Genomic DNA, 22,468 nt, shown 5'->3' on the forward strand with positions numbered 1-22,468 from the left:
ATAAATTGATGAAATAAAGTGATTAAAAGAATTAAACCACATTCATGCGGTAGACGTCGAATTTCTCTTGCCTGAGGAAACCTTCGGCTTTTCCCACCTTGTGTTAATAAAGCCTTCGTTTTTCAAATGAGTAAATTTGTATAATATAATAAATGTGAAACTCCAATAGCCGTAAACAGTTTACCTTTCGTTTACCCTCACTTCGACTTGTGTTGTAGTGACGATTACCCTTCAGTACGCTGAAGAGGGCTACTTTGTGGCCGAAATACGCGTATTCGTATTCACCTTTCTTATCCTCTCCTTTTTTACCTTTTACCCCTTTTACCTACCTCATTATCCTTTTTTACCTTTTACCCCTTCTTGACTTGTGACGCTAGCCAATTAATTTCATTTTTACTTTGCTTAGAAAGGTAAACTGTTTACGGCTATTGGAGTTTCACATTTATTATATATTACTAGCCGTAAGAGCTCATTTCTATCAATAGTAAATTTGTACTCTATCGAAGAAATAACAAACGTTATTGCGACCAAAATATATAATACATTCCCACCATGACGATTATTCTACTGCTAGTTGTCTCGCTTCCAGCACTTGGAATTGAGGGGTTCCAATATGGCGTATTTAGGATACACTTCGAGTGTCCTAAATCCAGGGGCCGAAATAGGCGCCTAAATGACGAGTCTGGACACAGCTAATATTGAAGTGAAAATTACTCCAAACCAATTTCAGGTAATTATAACAGATTTCCGTTTAGCCAAAATATTTTAAGAAAGAAAAGTATTTTTTAAATTATTTATATATAGGGTGTGGAGGTCAGATGTTACAGGGAGAATAACTTTCAGCAATGCCACAAAACGAGGACTACACTAGCGGACGAATAGGGATGCTTCACTCACTCTCTCTTGCCCCTCCGTGATGATATCCAACACAGGATGAGAGAAACTAGGATCAGTAGCGCCCCAATCGCGACAGTTGCGATGCAGGCCATCATGCCCAACGACTCTCCGGTCACCATTTTCTCCGTCAGGCCCAACAGTTTTGGGGTCATCACAGCTCTGCCTTCGGCCCACATAATCGGGAAGATCACCTCTCGCACTTTGTTAAAGAGCCTGGGGTTGGGGAAAAGATACGCGTCATGTTACTGCATAACAATATATTTGTCTAGGACACAAAGAAACAACACACACACATCATTCATTAAATAACAATGGTAATGCAAAAACTGTATGAAACATAAAAATACAAATATTATTATTAATTATTAAGTAAGGCGATTTTGGATGGACACACCATTCAAACATATATATATATATATATATATATATATATATATATATATATATATATATATATAGTGAGATGATATATATAGTGATGATGAGATGATATATCTAGTGAGATGTGTTAGTTCCTAACCCGAAAAATGTGAAGGCTACAGCATGTGGGGACTACAGAACAACAAGTTTGATTTCAAACGAAGCGAAAGTTGCTCTCAGGATCATCAATAAAAGGATATAGAGCACGGCAAATGATTACTTAGGGGATGATCAATTAGGGTTCAGAAAGGGGAGAGGCAAGCGTGGATAGCATGGCAGTCATGAGGTCACTACTAGAGTGGAACATAGAATACATAGAGTCAGGATATATTCGTATGTTTCGTAGATTTTGAGAGGGCGTTCGATAGAGTTAGTTGGATAACATTAATTAATGTATTGCCGAAAATAGGAGTAGACAGGTGGGATAGTGGACTTATCTGCAACCTGTACCTGTCTCAAACTGCGAAGATACGAGTAATGGATGGAGAATCCGGATGGGCAGCGCTGGGAAGAGATGTAAGGCAGGCTTGCCTGAGTCAGTCATGAGATCACTAAATCGAGAGGAATATAGAATACAATCAGGACGTATTTGCCTGTTTCGTTGATTTCTAAAAGGCGTTTGACAGAGTGAATTAGGAAAAATTAGGAATATTTGGAGGGACAGGAGGCTAATCCGCAGCCTGTACGTCTCAGACCGCGCAGGTGCGAGTGGGGAACGGAGAGTCCGGATGGGCAGGGTTGGGATGAGTACACCTCTTGGGCAGGCAGGGTGGCCCATTATCACTATTGCTTTTCAAAGTATGTGGAGGAAATGATGAAAGAGGCATGGGAGGAACTGGAGGTAGGAATGAAAGTAGGAGGGTAATTCGTAAAATCAGTTAGGTTTACTGATGACCAAGCTTTAGTTTGTCAACCAGCCAAGGGGTTGCAAGCATTGCTGAGTGAGTTGGAAATTCAGTGCGACAAATATGGGATAAGAATAAATATTAATAAAACAAAGGTTATGCAATTTTCCAGAAAGATAGGGGCTAAGCTAAACATCAAAATAGTAGGGCAAAGAGCAGGTAGAACAGTTGACGTATCTCGGAAGTGTTTTGGACCAACACGGCCAAAGTGGTAGGGACGTGAGGAGAAGAATTGCACTAGGCGAAGAGGCTTTCACAAGGAGGAGGGAGTTGATTACAGGGACGTTGAGTAAGGATATTAAGAAAAGACTCGTAAAACTTTGATATGGAGCGTAGCTATGCACGGGGCAGAAACGTGGTCATTGAAGCAGGAGGATAGACGTAGACTGGAGGCTTTTGAAATGTGGGTGTGGAGAAGAATGGAGAAGGTGAAATGGACAGAGAAGAAAACAAACGAGGAAGTACTTGATATGGTGGGCGAAGAGAGAGGTTTGTTAGGAGAAATCCTATGGAGGCGGGAAAAGTGGATGAAGGGGGTATTGACAGGCAGCGGGATGTTGAAGACTGTAATTGAGGGGAGAATGTTAGGCAAATTAGAGGTTAGAGAATGTCGCAGTTGGTAGCGCGTAGGTTACACGAACACGTTTCGAGGGTTTAGCATAGCTGGTAGGCAAGAGCGTAGGTCATATATTGGGAAAAATAAAGTAGAATCCAGCGCTTTTTGTCAATTCAGTTCAGGTAATGCCTCTCATATCCCCAAAAAAATTGAACAAACAAACACTTGCGTTAAAACAACATATAACTCACGTAAATTTAATAAAATTGGTACCTCTACATACATAACAGATAGCAATGCAAGTGAATGTAATTCTTTTGTCTCTGTTCACCACGAATCGTCTCAAAACAGTTTTGTTAGCGTACATAAAACCGAAAAACAAGAAGTTATTAGCCATATTAAAATTATAACATTAAACTGCCGTAGCATTAGAAACAAAATATCGGATATTGAACATATTTTTGTCAGTACAAACGCAGACATAGTAGTTGGAACAGAAAGTTGGCTCACGGGAGATATAGCAAACAATGAGGTCTTTCCAAACGGTTTCACAATTTACAGAAGGGACAGACCAAATAGGTTGGGTGGGGGAGTATTCATTGCAGTTAAGTCACATCTTAGTAGCCAACGATATGAATGCGACGTAGATGACATAGAAAGCGTTTGGTGCAACATTAAGGACTACAACGGCAGAAGCCTATACGTGTGTTCATTTTATAGACCCCCAGATTCTAACACAGATGTCTTACACAAGCTCGACGAACAAATATCCACTATCAGCAGCAGACATAACAACAGTAATATTATAATCGCTGGTGACACAAATCTACCGTCAATTGAATGGGACAACTACTGCGTAGGAAAATCTGCCAAAAACAGAGATTCATGCCAAGAACTCCTTCATATATTCACAAAACACTCCTTAGAACAAATTGTTAAATCACCAACACGGGGCCAAAGCATACTAGACATCTTTGCGACTTCTATGCCCGAAATCATTACTAACATTGAAATAATAGACGGAATCAGTGATCATAAGGCTATTGTTGTAGAGTTAAAAACTAAGTTCGCCAAAATAAACAAAGAAAAGCGTAAAATATACCTATACAACAAGGCAAATTTTAACGGACTAAAAGAATATTTAAACATAAAAATACCAGAATACAAGACAAAAACACTGACAACAAATACAGAGAACACTTGGAATTATTTCTTAAATATTTTACGCGAAGGAATAAAGACGTACATCCCGTCCAAACTCAAATGCGACAGTAAGGAACCTAGATGGTACAACGGGGAAGTCAGATCGGCATTAAGAAGGCAAAGAAAGCTACAGTCAAATTTTAAAAAGAGTTTAAAAAGTGACGATATAATTTATATGAATACAACCAAACAGCAACTAAAAGAATGTCGTAGTAAGACGAAAAGTATTATGCGCACAGCACTACACTCTTTTAAATCTAAAATGCTAAGCGAATATCTTGAGGAAAATCCAAAGTCATTCTGGTCCTATGTTAGGGAAATACAGGGTAAACGTCCCACTGTTCACTCTTTGAGGACGGAAAATGGCGAAATCATTACAGATAGCGTGAAAAAGGCAAATATGTTAAACCATTTTTTCCAGAGCGTCTACAACAAAAACACAAACGCACCAAACGATCCTCCACACCCACCCGGGGAACACATGAGCGATCTTACACTGACCAAGAAGGGAATAGTACATATGCTCCGTAGTATCAAAGCACACAAGGCACCTGGTCCGGAAGAAATACCTGCTAGAATATTAAAGGAATTAGCTGACGACATTGCCCCATTTTTACATATTGTTTTTCTAAAATCGATAGAAGAAGGCTCAGTGCCTCGCGACTGGAAGCTAGCCCATATAACTCCCATCTATAAAGGCGGCGATAGGGATAAACCAACCAATTACCGACCCATTTCTTTAACATCGATCTCTTGTAAAATATTGGAACACATTATTGTCACTAACATTATGAGATATCTTGATAGTAGGGAAATACTAATCCACAACCAGCACGGATTTAGGAAAAGCAGATCTTGCGAAACACAACTTGGTCTCTTCATTCACGATATACTTCGATCGGGAGAAAACAACACACAAGTCGATGCAGTATTCCTGGATTTCAAAAAAGCCTTCGACAAAGTCCCACACAATAAATTGTTACATAAACTTAAATACTATGGAATCAATGAGAAATTAATTAATTGGATTAGAGACTTCTTGTCAAACCGCAAACAAATAGTAGTCATAGATGGGTTGTGCTCAACGGAGAGAGATGTAACTTCGGGCGTCCCCCAGGGAAGTGTAATAGGGCCTCTTCTGTTCTTAATATACATAAATGACTTAAGCACACACGTTAGTAGCAATCTAAGGTTATTTGCTGACGACACGGTGATATACAGGGAAATCAGGAGCCAACTAGATCGCGAGCTACTCTCTAGAGACTTAGACAATATCTCGGAATGGTGCAATAAATGGGGATTAACACTTAATATAGATAAATGTGCAGTTTTGAAATTTTGGAATAAAGGAAGCGAGGAACAGGATATAAACTACAAAATAGAGGGTTCAGTATTGACTACGGCAAATCAAGTTAAATATTTGGGGGTTGTTCTAACACCACGCCTTTCATGGGGAGCACATATCAGGACAATATGCGGATCAGCTTTAAAGAAACTTGGCTTCATAAAACGGGTGGTGGGGAAATGTAATGAAAAAGTTAAAGAGAGGTGTTATTTTGCTCTAGTTAGACCTCATTTGGAATATGCCGCAAGTATTTGGGATCCGTGGGAAAAAAATTGGCAAAAAGAATTAGATAAAGTCCAGAGAAAATCCGCTAGATTCGTTAAAAATTGTTATGATAAAAACACAAGTGTGACGGGTCTCTTAGGGGATTTAGGCTGGGAACCACTTGAAGTGCGGAGAGAACAAGCGAGGCTTAGACTTTTAGAAAGGTTCAGAACAAACGAGTTTAACTATGACACTGAAGGAATTATAATGGCCCCACACTACTTGGGTAGATCAGACCACAAAGATAAACTAAGGGAGATGGATTCCAAGACAGATAGGTACAAATACTCATTCTTTCCCCGAACAATCAGAAATCATAATAGTAAGAAGCCGAAGTCACTTTAGAAATATTGAAAACGTTGAATTTACAAGTCGGAACAAAATTAAACACTATAGAGATGTTAGGTATACTTCCAGGTGCATGTGTATGTTAGTATGTAGTTTGAGTGTTTGCATGTGTGTGGGGTGTAAGTGTTCATGCATGAATGTGTGCCATGTTTTTTTTTATATATTTTTTTTGTGGTTATTGCATGCGGTCTTTTTCTTTTCTTTTTCTTTTCTAAATTACGGGTGGTGTCCTAGCACCCCCCGCCACACGCCCTTGCGGCGGCTTGCGGGGTATTGAGTAGATGTAGAGTAGAAACGAGGAAAGGGAAGGAACAGGTAGGGATGTCGGACGGGATGAATGGAGGAAGAAAATACTCAGAGCTGAAGAGGGACCTGATGTAGAGTAGGTTGCTGGATTTTGTGTTTTGTTAGGAGCCACAAAATGTTTTATTTAGTAGCTGTGTCTATCCAAAAACCTACCTTAACCGGTAGATGACCTTTATATATATATATATATATATATATATATATATATATATATATATATAATTATATATATATATATATACACACACATATACGTACACATATTCATACACATATATATACACATATGTGTGTATATATATAATTACATATGTACATAAATATGTATATATGTATGTATATGTAGTATTAAACTCGATGGTTTCAGGCTTCACTTTGTGGAAATCCATTCTAATAAAACGAAAGAGAGATGGTACTTTTTTCCACACTTTATTTAAAAAAAAGTGGAAAAAAGTACCATCTCTCTTTCGTTTTATTATATGTAGTTTAACAATTCTATCACAAATCTTTTGAATGCTTAAAAAAACTTCACATATCCCTGATTAAGGAATTTTCATTTTTGCATACTACTTATGGACGATTTTTTAGCAGGGATAGCAGGCTTTTTTTCCTGCGTTAGCGTGTTTATTATTTCCACAAATCACTCTCATTAATTACACCACTAATGGTCTTCATATCAATATAAAATATCTTCATCTTCATACTCCCCGGAAAGGGTAATTTATGAATGCACTTACGAAATATGGCTGCTTGGTTTCAGGTAGACGTTAACCTGCGTCCTAGCCCTCACATCAATCGGGTACCCAGCGGTCTGTAAAAAGAAATGGAAAATCGTGCTATTAACGATTAAATCAATGTCAGAAGGCTATGTATGGCATGAAGCAAAGAGTTAAGCTCAGTAGGCCAGAGATGTGGATAACAAAACTGCATGATACAGAGGTGAGTACTAAAAATTATAATATAAGGCAATCACAATGTAACTATGCCATAACTATAAATAACAGCACTGGTGACAAAGTCCACAGACATAAATATAATCTCCGATTTTGGCTTAGGATATTATTTTTAACTTTAATAAGAGAAAGCGAAAGTGCGAATAAGCATCTACTCGGACATGATGCCCTTTAAGTCACTGCTCCACTACGGTGCACTACTCACAAGTTTCGAGGTGGTTACAGGACTTGAAGGAGGGCCCTGAAGAGGTTCACGACGAACAACGTTCTGGGCGGCCGTCAACGAACAAAAACCAACAACAACGTGGCTCGTGTCCGAGGATTGTTGGAGTCTGATTGTCGATTGAGTTTCAGGTTGGTAGCCAATGAACTGAACTTGTCGTGTACTGTTGTTTTTCGCATTGTTGCTGAAAATTTAGCGATGGGGAAATTATTCGGCAAGCTCGTGCCCAATGTGTTGGCCACAACGCGCTACGAGTCCGCGAGTTCCTGGCCAAACACCGGGTGCCAACGCTGCCCCCCCCCCAGTAGTCTGTACGTCGACCCAGTAAACTTCATTTGTTTCCTCAGATTAAGGCAGCCCTCAAAGGAACCAGTAAATCCCCCATAGAAGAGATCCAATCAGCCGTGGGGAATACCTTGCGAGAGGTCCCCGAAGAAGCTTTCCAGGGCGCGTACTGGACATGGCAGAGTCGCTTGAAAAATGTGTAGCGGCCCAAGGAGGGTACTTTTGAGAATTTTAAGTGTTTGTGTACATCTGTTCAATAAATTACTTTAAAAAAATGATAATTTAATTACTTTCAGAACGCACCCAATATTCATGCACCAAGTAATGTTGAAAGAGAACCTTATTTATCAACCCAAAGTTTGGTTTAGTAGATGGGGTTAGAGCTCACCTAGCACGCGTACTAAGCCTAATGGCGTGTGATATTCACTCATCAGGGTAGGGGGACCAGTTCCTTTCCCTGTGCCGCTTGTGGTTTCCCAGGAAGATCTGGTACATACTTGAAGAAAACACACTGCTGCTTGGGATGAGTTGAGGGTGCCATAAGGGAATCTCACGGAATTGAACCTCCGGTCGGCAGCCAACCGCTCTACCCACTGGACTACCACGACCCCCCGAGACAAATTAAACCTTTTTGATTGCTGGTCACCTCGCACTTCACGGAAAACACCTTCGCTGAATCTTATAGAGTAAGGCGCACGAGGAAATGTGATTATTTCTACAATTTTCTGGTCGTCAAATTTGAGAGGCGCTGCGAAAAACGCTCTCCCTCTCTTCACGTTTAAGCGAAACGGAGGGAAAACGTGGGAATAAAAGTGATTTGGACTGACTATTATTAATAATAGGGAAGAGTTCACGGATTATATGTTTGATTTTGTGAGTTCCGGGGGAAGAGAGTGGCATATTGGGCGGTTTGGTTTGAGGATAGGAGTGGATTGGGTAAATGGTTTGAGAATTTTACTATTCCGTAGTTTTTTGGGGTACTTGCATTCACCCGAAATGTACATGTATACGCCTCTGTGGGTGTGAGTTGACAAGAAGTTCTTAGCATTGAATGAGGTTTTATTATGGGTGGATGCATAATACCCTCCGCCACACGACCTTGCGGCGACTTACGTCGTACTTCGTCTATGTAGATGTTTTTAAAAAAGTAAATGTTTCTTCTGATATTTTAATTTCTAACACAATATGGAGAAAACTTAGTATTTTCTGCTCTTCCGCTCCTAATTCCTTTAATATTTTCTATGTTTAACACCTTTTCGGGTCCGTCAATTCCTAGCAAATCAAGAATATTGTTGCCACTGTTTGGTGAACTGACAAGTACATATATTGAGCTCAATGTAAAATAATGTAATAGCGGCTCTCAGGCATCCTTGCTTTACCCCCAGTTGTTAAACTATATATGCTCTAATCAATGTATGAAGGATTGAAATATCCATCGTTAATTAATTAATATTAATTGCCTCGATCGTTTTTTTGGGATTAGAAACCTTTGATTGGCTTGTCTAGTTCTAGTATTGAATTAACTTAATTGTCAAGCGACCTCTTAATGGCACATACATAGACTCTTTGGGATTCGGGACTTGTAATTGAACACGGAACACTTTCCAAACCGTTGCCTGCAATTATTTCAGCCCTGCTGACGCAAGAGTTCTTGATTGAGGTAAAACCACACCACCCTCTATTCTATCAACTCTATCACTTCTGTACACGAAAAAGGACTTCGGGAAAATTTCACTCTCAGCAATAACAGTGGATAACCAGGTTTTGGTTCCGATTATAATTATATCTGCGTCTGTGATTTGAGAAAAGTGATGATATTCAGCGACTTTAATTTTTCAACTTCAGTAATTAACTACTAATACAGATAATGCTACCTTGAAATTACGGTTACTCGAATATTTTTTGGGGATCATTTTCTAATTAATGTCGAATCTCTAATAAAAAATTTCCGTCCTAGTCGTTGAGAGATAGGTAATTTTTCAGACTACCCTCGTAAATGTACGTCATGCAATAATTGACGTGACTAACTGGCTACTTGTCTTTTAGCAAATATATTTGGGCGCTTGGGTTTACCTTTGCAATGGTGGCGTATCGTCCTTAAGAAGAACGATCATTTGAATCATTCAATGACGATTTCTATCTCACTAAATATTCAAATAAATAAATAACATCTAAGGAATAACTGAATTAAGGCTAAGCAAACCCCGGCAGTCCTCAATGACCCCTTTCAACTAGGTAACTAATGCTGAATCATTTCATTTGAGTTTGAAGCAAATCGAGAAAAGGGATCTCTTCTTACTGACCGATTGCCCATTCGCATTACTCGTGGTGCTCGTATTTTCACCGTCAAACGATTCAATGAGTTGGCCGACGGTGGACAAGCCCCACTTCCACAATGATTCGCGGGCTCACATTTTTCTTCCCCTTGTCAAACGAGCTGCCCTCTGGCCTTTCGACACGACTCGAATAGCCGTCTCCTTCAGCAGGCAAAGTCTCTGGTGCCCTCTCACGACTTAACAACCCCCGGGGCAGCCCATTGTACACGGATATGAATCCTCTTCTTCCTCTGCCTAAAGTCAAAGCCAAGCCACATATCATGCCCGAAGAGTAGTTTGACAGATGAGAATAGAGCTCATCCCATACTAATCCCCACGGCGTGTGGAATTCACACGCAGTCGTAGGGATTAGACGCAGTTCCTTTCGCTATGCCGCCTACGGTTTCTCAGGAATTTTTTTTTTTAATTTGTATACGGTACCGTACAGGACACCGCCATGGTGTGCGGCAGGGGGTGGTTCAACCCTTGGCATGACACATCAAAAATTAAGTTTACTGAATGTCCCGTTCCAGTATATCACACAGCTCGGAGAAATATCTTCCCTGTAAAAATTCAGCGTTCGTACCGTGTGTGCGTGTAGAATGGTAGTTTGAAATTAAAATGTTTTGCATGTAAAAGGGCTTTTTGACCGAAGTTACTCTAGAGATGATTGTGGCCTTTTTTCCACGAATTGCACACCCGTAATTTTTCATTTCATTACATGATAAAGGTTTTTTGTCGCATATGTCCTTTATGCACGGTATGTGACTGCAACCCTTCGTATAGTGTGCAGGCCTGGTGTGGATGCATCCCCTGCCACACACCATGCCGGTGGTTTCCAGGTAACATTATATTAATTTGGATGACCAACAATTCCTTCCGACCACCATTATGAAATTGATTGCTAGACAAGTACACTCATATTGTATCTACGTCTTACCCATATGCCACCAAGAAAGTATATGCCAGGGGGTGTTATATAACCAATCGTTTAAGTACTTCGTTGATTGATAACATTAGGGAAATTTCCAAATTCCGTAAATTTTGGTTTGAACTGTCGCGGTCTAGAGTTGTGAGAAGGAAATATAATGAATCGGTACAGCACTAATTGCCTTTAAGTGCTCTCTGTGAGCGCACCCTCCGACCCAACGCTATTATTATTCATTCAGGTCGGCGGTAAACTTCTATTACCCAAGGATAATTTAGGATAATAACTGTAGGGCTATAGCCAACAAGAATGGCACTTACCACCCGCTACGTCTATGGAATAAATTGTAGTAGATTTAGGGGAGGCGAACGGCAGCTGAGGTCATTTGCGCCATTAGGGATGGACAGGAAAGAAGGAAGGGTGTAGCAGCGTATTAGTAACGTAGGAATTAGTAGCGTATCCAAAATAGAGCAGCTATGCTGGGAATAACTCAAGGAGTGACGGTTAAATTACAGATTAAATCTCTTGCGTGAATTGGAGAGATGTCTCTTTAGCGGTGATGTTGAAAATGTATTACTACCCCCATCGTACTACGACAGGAGAGATCATGTTAGTAAAATTAGAGAGATTATGTGTAAAACAGAAGGATTTAAGATACTATTTTTTCCACGTAAGACAAGGGACCAGAATTACACTCTGACCGCGGTAGGGATAAAGATATTTGGGTCAAACTTAGTCGTGTGTATTCAAACCCCGCCACACACCCTAGGGGTGACTTGCAAGGGACTATAAAATAAAAATACAATATTGTGTATACCCATACTATTAGTTTTTCCGGCAAAGGGTTAGGGGTTCCGTGAACACGTATACACTATATTCTCAATGATAATTGTCCATATACGTTTAATAATGCGATCAATTATTTTTGTTTGCAGATTTCATAGACTTTTCTTAGTTTTTCAGAGCAAAAATCACATCTTCCCATGCATTGTTTTGGTATTTTTTTACAGGCAAATTAATATGAAATCCCCACGGATGCACTGTTTCGATTTCCATCACCTTAAATAATACACATGGAGGGACACACCTTATATATTTCCACTTCACTGCATTAAATTTTAATGGTCTTTCGAACTAATATTTTATACGATTTTTCTAAAATAATATTAACAAATACTTAAGGAGGAACTTATACATTTTTTTCCGTTTTTCGAAAAATCATCGACTCGTTCTTCCTCTGTAAAACGCGCCCGTTTAGCTTCGTACCGTAGCCTTCCTCTGAAGAGAAGAAAGACCAAAAACTTTTTAAAAAATGTTTTTCAGTCTTTTGTTCAAAATTCACTGACTTTTTACGGCATTTCAGATAATTGACAGTCCATCTGAAAATATGAGATTGCAATTTGGTACGCACGAAGTCTCAGTCTCACAAGGGTGACATTTCATTTTTAATAATTACATCAACAGCAGTGACTGGCTATGCCAATTAGAAAAGCCGGAGTTGAAACTCATGATCAATGCTAACGCTGGATAAATACCAAATAAAATATCATTAAAAAAGAATTTCAATTCAAATAACCTATTCTGGTTTTTAATGGTAAATATAATGGCGAGCAATAAAAACTGATCTCTGAACAGCAAAAAGCCGTCTTAAGCATTAGTAATCTGCCACTAATACGTCATCTAGATTTGAAATCAATTGAGCCGCCTACTTCTATTCATACCAGCACCTTGTTTTACGGCAAGTTTTTTTATTCCCATTTTTTTATTTGTTGTTTTTGACTAAGTTTTGACGAATTAGCCTAGTCTCTCGAATGACCGTGGGACCTACAGGCTAATTAATGCCTGTGAACACCTCCAGCTTCAAAAAACCTGTGATTTGGCTGCCTCTACGGCGCCTTGCGGGACATAACGTAGGTGCGACTTTCTGATTTTCAGATCTAACCGGAAACCCTCAGTTTCTGGTAGCAGATGAGACGAGGAAAGGTATATGCCTCTTCCTGCACTATCATCTGAATTCCCCAGAGTTAAGTTAGCGGTGAAATGAAGGGTCACATATCAAATTGGATTCAGGATTGATCACAGCGTTATGATACCCAAGGTTAATCAACCATACTGGAACCCTCCCCTGATGGTTGATGACTTACACTTCTCGCAAAACCCCCTCGTGGTGGCTCGAACCATATTCCGTAGATGGAATCAGGTTCTGCCAATGGGGAGATAAACTAGCGACGTCAATGAGCCTCCTCTTCGTCACACTTCTTGAATCACGAAAGAATTCCGGATAGTCCCCTTCGTCAATGAGGATTGAGCATAGAGGCTACAAAACGGTGCAGTGTAGACTGCAGCTAACTAATTCTTCCTGGTTAATCGTGGATAATAGCTAAAGCCGGAGTTGGATAATAGCAACCATAAAGTGATACAAATCCATTCTAGAAGTAAGTTCAATTTTTTCTGCTAAGTAATGTCTCGCTTTACGATTAAAGTCAAGATAAGATTATGAGCGCAAAAACATGAAGAGTGATTTTGCAGGAAAAAAACTGGTTTCAAGCTTGCCTGTTATCCTAAAACCCGCGGGTTTCACTCACTCGATTTAGGATTCTTCCGCCACAAAGGCACAGAACGGGGTGTTAGGTCAACCGCCATCAAAAATGATTGTGATTGGTGATTAGTAGCGCTCCGTCCAGTTTTGTGTTCGGGAACTTCGAACTGTCGTACGTGAAATCCCCTGGCTTTTTTGCCAGATAGGAATCGTTCTAATCCAGTGGGTGGAGGGATACTGACCGGAGGATCCTAGTTTGATTCCCGGGACACGACTACGGGCACCCTTCACCAAAGCTGTTATTTTTCGGGTATCAGATCTTCCAGAGAAACCATATGCGGCACAGAGAAAGGAACCCCCTCTCCTTTCCTGATGTGTGAATTTCACACGTTGTTGGGCTTCGTATTGGGTAATCAACCACCCTCACCCATCAAACTAACCTTCGTTTTGATGATTGATATCATTTTGTTACACATTCGGCTACAATTAGTCCCTATGGGTCAGTATTCAACTGAAATTATTTGTACATATTAGAAATTTGAGAGATGTAAATCAAGTTTTTAAGCAGGAAAAGTTTAATTAAGAGGGAAAAGTTTAAGGGTGAAATTTATACCAAAGGTACCCGTGTGGTGGGACGGGAGGTTAACCCTTGTTTCTGAAATCCCGTGAACGTGAGAACAGGGTGTTTGGGTTTGCCTGAGGGTTTCAACAGATGATCTCTAAAAAAGTGTTTCGACTTCACTAATGACGAGCATTAAATTTAATAATCTCGAAACAACATTTCAACTAGACCTTGGAAATAATCGGCTGGCTCGAATAGGTCTCACGTAGTAACTACGCCCTCCCGCCGACTGACTCCCGTCTCTTAAAATGAGTCCTGAGTGCTCCTAAGAAACTCGACTGGCCACATTGTTGTGATAACGATAACGACCTTTCAAAGCCTTCGAGCCCCCTCCGCCCCGTTATCTGGCGCAAACGCCCCATCTACATGGGAATGCGTTGCGGCTTATCCTCGCAGCCTTTGTATTCTGAAAGCTTTGAAGGCGCGTTCACCCTTCGGGTCAGAGGAAGACAATGCCCAATCTAATTCCAGACTTGACTTACGTGTCCGCCGAGCAATATTTCCCGGTGCACGCGCACCAGCTTATACACCTCCCCGCCCACATTCCCGGGAGATATCAACAAAACGAGACGGAAGAAGAGAACTGTCGAATATGACGCGGCAGGCGGGCGGGCGAGAAGCCGGGGGACGGGAATGGGTGAGTCACTGACGCACGTCGGAACACTCGGGGAAAAAGAAAACGAGATAAGAGAGAGGATCCCGTCTTGGGAAAAAGTATCCGAACATATGGTTGGACACAATTCATCCAAGATCGTTTTCAAAATTTCAGTGAAACGTCCCGGAGAATGAGACCCAGGCCTAATTTTAAAAAAGGAGGGCGAATTAACCAAAACCTAAAGAATTCTTTGTACATCTTATCATAGAAGACTCCAAAGAGCGTGTGGCAGGGGATTAAGGACACCAACCAAAAAGAGCATTTTTTTAATGGTAATCGGTGGAATCCGGGATGTTTGAATTCTCGAAAGTTCAGTATACCACTGCGTGCGGTCTCGAATAGTGCGGGGAATGAAAGATTCCTCAAATCGCACCGTTCGACAATAAATTTTCCTCATTATATATCCGTAATTAACTCTGTGTCGGCGTTAAACTCACACGATTCATATTTGTCTAATAGTTTATTAGTCGCGCATGTAAATCATGGGGCATCCAAACAAGGTTACACAATGCCAATGTGACGCATTCCTTTATAAAGAATCTTCACGCAAATCGGAGATTTTCTCCACATCCTGCTTAATTCTGGAGTTAAAAGTCATTTTGGTCGGGGGCTCATCAAATTTTAGGAGCGTATTCGAGGTGAGATTGAACGAACACGAAATTAAAACTCTCCTAATTAATTTGAGCAATGGTAGTTTATTAAGGGAGGTGGCCAACAGCTGAGGTCATTTACGGACAGGGGTCCAAAATTCAAAAGCCCCATTTGACGAACGCATGCCTATGAAATTCTGCTACCTCAGACATTCAAACGTGGACCCTCGGGAGGTTAAGTCCAGTATCCTAGCCATTACACCAACCCAATCCCTTTTTTCATTCGAGTAATTCCTCGCTATTTGTTTGGTGTATCTTATTTCTTTAATACTCTTTAAGAACTATTATTTTGTTAATAAAAGCTCTGCAGATGTCCCTAAAGTGCTTACTCCACGTTAGACAAATTGTGTGAGGGCCCCTAATGTTTGTCTCGGTGTCCCTATCATATCTCACGAACAGAGCAGACAAGACTAAGACTTACAGAAATGTACAGGATACCCGAATTTGCTTGAGAAACCATGGGAATTTAAATGCTCACAAACAATACTGATAGACTTTTAACAGCCGAGGTAATTCAAGTACTTGATCTTCCCTCGGACGAAATACAAGGGGATCGAGATGGTGCGGGGGCTAACGTACTGGCTTCCCACCCTGAGGGCGCGGGTTCAAATCCCGGCGGTGTTGAATATTTTTCAGAGGTTTCTCGATCCCTACTTGAGGTGCTTTGTGGAGGGCACTTTGAGTGAGTACGCCGTCCGTCGGATGGGACGTTAAGCTGTGGACCCCTTGGCGCCTTTCGTAAAGAGTAGGCTAATGCCGACGCCGGGTTTCTCTCCACCCTTCATCCTTTCCTGTCCTTCCCCTATGGCGCAAATGACCTTAGCTGTCGGTCGCCTCCCCTCAAAACTACTACTACTACTACGAAATACAATCATAAAAAAATCAAACTAACACCTGAATACCTTTCACGTAAAAAGCAACATTTAATAGATAAGTCGAACACACCAATGATTGCATGATGTAGATAGGCGTGTTCGTCATGATACCAATTACATATTTTCATATTTACGCATAAAGTCTTTGGCGGGATACTGCATAAATTAAGATGTAAGCTATCCACCGCACCAACCTTAAGCCCTTCATAAGATTTCCCGCTATTCGTTCGGTAAGCATTGTACACGCAGATTTCCGAACGTGCTTATTTTGTAGCTATGAAAGTGCGAACCGAAAGTTAGGGTGTTGAAATGCGAGATTATAATGATTCCCTCGGCTCCAAAAGCAAATTCCAATGATCTCAACCAGAGGTCCACGCCTAGCTCGTTTTCTCAATGCTGAGTAACTTGGTACATTTCGTTAGTGGGTTTTCGTTTAGTTAGGTTTTTCCGATGAGTTTCCAGTGAGATATAACACGAGTCGTCAAGTACCTAGGGCTGGATATGCACCCAAGAGTCCTCAATACAAGGCCCTATCCGACGGAGATCGAATCAAAAACTCGTTTCATACAATTAACACCAAAATGGGTACATCAATGCCTTTGAAAAATGTTTCTCTTCCAGTAACGAAGTCCAGACACTTTCCTTGGGATGTGGCGGCATTAGCTCACGCACATTCTCATTCATAAAAAACATGAGGGAATTATCAATCTACATCGAACGCCTCCCCTCCCTCGCAGCCAGCGATCAATTTAAAAACCGCAATGGCGCAAGATGAGGAGGGGAGAATATTCAGCAAAAAATTATAATCCGCTATAGAGTGGATTAGCCATTAAACACCCTGCGATCTAGGTCACCTACGACATTCTCCATTTTGCTTCGATGCGCGTAAACATCCCCGCCCTCTTCGACCCGGAAGAGTGAGTTGCAAGTCATTCGCATGCCATCGGCGGCCCAGCGCCTCGGTCTCCCACGCGAATGGTCACAATCGCTGCATTACGCATCAGGGCAAGCTTGCAACGCAAAAGCGTGCATTTGCGGACGGCTTCCATTTCACATAACGTGCCCATTCGCTTGAATTCAAACTTCGACATTATTCAAACCTGCGAATTGCGTGTAACTCTGAGCCCCACTCCAGAGTCTGGAATTATCACATTTCTGCCCAGTTATTTCCATTAGCATGGATCGGACGTTAAAGTAACTAATGCCACGAATTTATTTACTCACGATTAAAAAAACAGTTTTGGTAGGTTAATATGCTGCCATTTGGAAAGCATTAAACCTCCATAAATTAACAAAAATGAAACGCGTACGTATCATCAAATCAGGAGCATTTATGAATTTCTTTCCCTTTTACACATGAGTGATAGAAGCACAGGTCTCCGAATAAAGGTTACCTGATAAGTGAAATGTCTTTATTTTAGCTCTGTAAAAGAGGCCACAACTGCAATTATCAATTTAATCGCGATTATGGATTTCAATGGAATATAATGACAATATTTTCAGCGAATATCTGATGCATCTAACAAAAAGAACATTGAATAAATCCAACAAAATTCTGAGTTCTTTGAGTGTCAGTGCGTTGAAATTGATAACTAACATTGCAATAAAAAAGATGTAAATCATCGAAATTCTAGCCACCCCATTTAGAATCTTAAGTAAAAATTTAATAACCTATTACGTGCTCTACCACAAATTCTACTATTATTTACCTAAATTAAATGATTACAATTATTCTAAAAATTATTAGCAACAGCATGTTTATTGTATATACTGGCATAGTTGAATTAACAATATTTAATTAATAAACACACAATATTTAAACTTTAAAATAAACTATTAAAAAATTAAATATCTTTTTAAATCATCGAATGCTTGCAAGTTCCGAGTAGTTTTAAAATACCACAGAGAAAAAGGCTATGCGTCAGAAACTGAAGTTACCATTATATCCTCTTATCCGTCATCATAAAAATTAACACCTTACCGTACTCGTGTGGACTTTAGACGATAATCTACGATTTAATCTCGTATCTGATTTTCAAATGATCTCACGGCTAAAAAATATCCCTCCAGCAACAACAACCGTATCGAAACTGAACTGAGTGGAATGAATATGAGCTCTTGAAACGTGAGATAACTGGAAAGCTAACCATTTGAGATTCACAATCTTCTCATTCCAAACTGTGTATCTCTCGTCATTAGGTCCAAAGAACTACACAAATTACCGAAAGGTTTAAGAGATCGAAATATCCTCCATTATAATATTAACTGGATGGAAAAACCAACGCTATTTCTAATACTGAAAGAGGGAGCGATATCCGTTCACAATAATATCTTCCGAAATTCCCTACATTTTCAGGAGGCTTGGTAAAGGGATAAAACAATTCGACCGAGATTTTAATTAACTGGAGGTCTGAATTCGCTTACTTCAAACTAAGTTTTGATCACGAATAACTTCACAAGTATATCAGAAGCGGATGATGGATATAACAGTGGATTATAAGGTACTAACATCAAACGAATATTGGTTAAAAATTAGAATGGAAGTGGGTCGTGGTAGTCCAGGGGGTAGAGCGTTGGACTACTAACCGGAGGATCCCGGGTTCGATTCCCGGGTACTCTGCACCTGCAGCTCCACCCAAGCTAAAGTGATTTTTCGGGTACCAGATCTTCCTGGGAAAACCATAACCGGCACAGGGAAAGGAACTGGCACCCCCTACCCAGATGTGTGTACACGCCGTCGGGCTTAGTACTGGGTGAACTCTACCATTACTTACCAAACCGACCTTCGGGTTGATTTTTGTGATTGTTTTTTTTTATTAGAATGACAAGTTTGAGCGGAGGAGTTATTGTGGGTAACGACCCACCGGGAATACCAGCTTACGACACAGCGCAGAAGGACCTTATTTCGGTATTGTACAAGTTACAAAGAAAAACCTATCCGTTCAGCGAAGACTCATTATAAATTAACCGAAAGACACTTTCCCTGACTAATTATTACTACCAGAACGTCAAAACGTCATTTACTTCTCAAAATAATTCCACTGCAGGCGTACACTAGTCGACGCCATGATTACATGGCCACCAAGAATGATTCCATCGGAGTTCCTTTGCCCACTGGAAAAACCGGCTTGTCCGTGGCCGAGGCCCTTCTGAGGTAATTTTCGCGAGGCGTTCGGCCTTCATAGAGCAATCAGCACCAGTGTACATTATTCACACCCAAAACGCCAACATCACATGTCTCACTCAATTAACGATGAATTTCGATGGATGTTAAACCACGCAAGTGGAGAAAATGGATGATGATTACACGCCGTTCCTGTACAATAAACGGTGCCGCTCTAAGCATTGAAAAAGGTTCTCTAACGACACTAACAGCTAACAGATTCTGTGTGCAGCACGGTACATCCACCTAAGTACTGCAACCATAAAATGTGTCCGCATGTTTTAATCTAAACCGCAAACTTACATCCACTCCCAGTCCCAAAAAATAGGGTGCCTTAGAACTTGAACTTACCATCTTATTGGATATCTTGTGTTAAGAGACACTGGAGGAACGAGGACTACATATTCATGGTTTAAACAATTAGAGAAGTAAGCACGAATCATTCGAGTTAAATGCTGACACAAAGGGAATAATTTTAACCTCGAAGTATGCCAAAGCATGACAAGAAGTTAGGGGAATATGACTGCCGAGCAGAACGATAAAAGGAGTCATTTTTCCCTCCAAGAATTCGTAATACTCCTAGCAGTAGGAAAAATTACATACAATAAACATTCGACCTTCCCGAATATAAAACTGGAATAAACACCAATATTCAAAATACTTGTATTACGCTAATTTATAACGGCTGATACTAACAACCCCTACCACACGCTCTACACTATCGGCGGTTTGCAATTTAAGATTTTGACGCAGACTCAAAACTGTAGCTGAGGAGGAAATTGGTTTATAGGTAAGCACGGTGCGTTATAATGTACAGTTGATAAGCATGGGCCTTGAGGAAGAAAGCTATATATCGGCAGCATTGAGACCTTCTAGAAGTGGGCAAGGAGGAGGCTAGACGAAAGAGGTAGAATGAGGAATAGGGAAGACAATATAAACTACGGCCGTTTACAGAGGAGTAGTGGGGGATAAGATTAAGGAGACAAGCGGAAAGATAGCGTTAAAAGAAGGGAGACCAAGGAAAAAGAGACACGAGTTAAGCGAGACAACGCCACCCAGCGGAGCGCCATACGTACATGTACCTAATGACAATGACGATCTGTCTAGGAAGGAAAGTGACACGTGTGGAGAGTCGACAAGTGTGGTGAGGAAACAATTTTTTTCATGTCGAGTATCCTTGAGTGTGGCTATAGTATTACCTCTCATTTCATTGTTCTCCTTGCCAGCATCAGCTCGTCCGGCACACGTAGAGAAGAATTTGGAACTTGCGTACATTGACACCGTAATTCCAGTAAGCTGTCGTAAAAACTACTTCAATCTTTGCATAGATTAACACCCACATAAGACGACTAACATTCAATCAACATCGAATCCCAACCTTTCATGCCCGGAGTCCATACTGGGGAGGGGCACGCTCCTAAAATGCACAATTCGATCTACAAGGGTCATGAATGCAGTCTTTTACGTGGCATAATACTGTTTAATGCGCATACTGTGTAATGTGGGCGAGTAACAAGAATTATGAATGAAAGCGGTCAGCCATTTACCATCACTCACATACTACGAACTTATCACGGGAACTTTTAGACTGACTTTTAGTTTTGAGAAAGGGGTCCTAGGTCTCGTTACACACCCTAGCGGTGAATTACAGTGTATCATTCACATCTAAACATGAATATGCAGGTTTCCGCCAGGTGTGGTTGGGGGGGTTGAATCCTCAGCTAATCATACATGTATGTACATGCACCACATAGATGTTGAGAGAGATATTTTATCTAATATATATCATTACATATTAATTGTATAGCGCAATGAGGCTTTCACAAGGAGGAGGGAGTTGATTACAGGGACGTTGAGTAAGGATATTAAGAAAAGACTCTTAAAACTTTGATATGGAGCGTAGCTATGTACGGCGCGGAAACGTGGTCATTGAAGAAGGAGGATAGACGTAGATTAGAGGCTTTTGAAATGTGGGTGTGCAGAAGAATGTAGAAGGTGAAATGGACAGAGAAGAAAACAAATGTGGAAGTACTTGGTATGGTGGGCGAAGAGAGGGGTTTGTTGGGAGAAATCCTATGGAGGCAGGAAAAGTGGATGAAGAGGGTATGGACAGGCAGCGGGATGTTGAAGACTGTAATTGAGAGGAGAATGTTAGGCAAAAGAGGAAAGGGAAGGAACAGGATAGGGATGTTGGACGGGATGAAGGGAGGAAGAAAATACTCAGAGCTGAAGAGGGACCTGATGTAGAGTAGGATGTTGTGTTTTGCTAGGGGTCACAAATTATTTAATTAGTAATTATGTCGATCCAAAAACCTACCTTAACCGGTAGATTACCTAATAAATAAATAAATACCATATTTATCAACCCGAAGTTTGGTTTGATAGATTAGTTAGAGCTCACCTAGCACGCGTACTACGCCCAAAGGCGAGTGATATTTACACATCAGGGTAGGGGGACCAGTTCCTTTCCCTGAGCCGCTTGTGATTTCCAAGGAAGATCTGGTACGTACTTGAAGAAACCACACTGCTAGGGAGGAGTGGAGGATGCCATGATGGAGAAATGAACCTGCACCCTCCGATCAGCAGCCAAGCGCTCTACCCACTGGACTACCACGACCCCCCTTTGACAAATTAAACCTCTTTAATTGCAGGCCACCAGGCATCCCCTGAAAACACCTTTGCTGAATCTTACGGGGTAAAATTTACGAGTAAATGTGTTTTACTGCTATAATTTTCTGGTCGTCAAATTTGAGAGGTGCTGCGAAAAACACTCTCCCTCTCTTCACGTGCCATATCGCGACGAGGACGACTAGGGAGGCTTTTCGAGCTTCCTCGGATGTGTCACAGCACGATGATGCTGCTCGGGGGCGTGATTCCTCACTGGTGGTTGGCAGGGGTACGACGTGAGTCAAGATGCTCTCGGGCCAACCCATCTCCCCCGCTCCCAAAACCTGATGCAAACGGAAGGACGAGTGCACTCGCGCGATCATGCTCCGATGACTACATCTTGGGAAAC

At 40.9% G+C, this 22,468-nt stretch overlaps 1 protein-coding gene across 1 annotated transcript in view; it reads right to left on the reverse strand.

Annotated features, from left to right (window-relative positions):
• Positions 1 to 22,468, reverse strand: part of LOC139700127 (protein croquemort-like) — a 101,001-nt gene that overhangs the window by 2,602 nt on the left and 75,931 nt on the right. The window contains exons 7-8 of the mRNA XM_071598658.1: positions 6,982 to 7,055; positions 898 to 1,110 (exon numbers count right to left, since the gene is read on the reverse strand). Of these exons, the coding sequence (XP_071454759.1) occupies positions 898 to 1,110; positions 6,982 to 7,055 (287 nt within the window). The remainder of the gene's footprint in view (positions 1 to 897; positions 1,111 to 6,981; positions 7,056 to 22,468) is intronic.

Source organism: Hetaerina americana, unplaced genomic scaffold (genome assembly GCF_022747635.1).
Source record: "Hetaerina americana unplaced genomic scaffold, ioHetAmer1.1.p SCAF_10, whole genome shotgun sequence".
In the NCBI taxonomy this organism is placed as follows: Eukaryota; Metazoa; Arthropoda; class Insecta; order Odonata; family Calopterygidae; genus Hetaerina; species Hetaerina americana.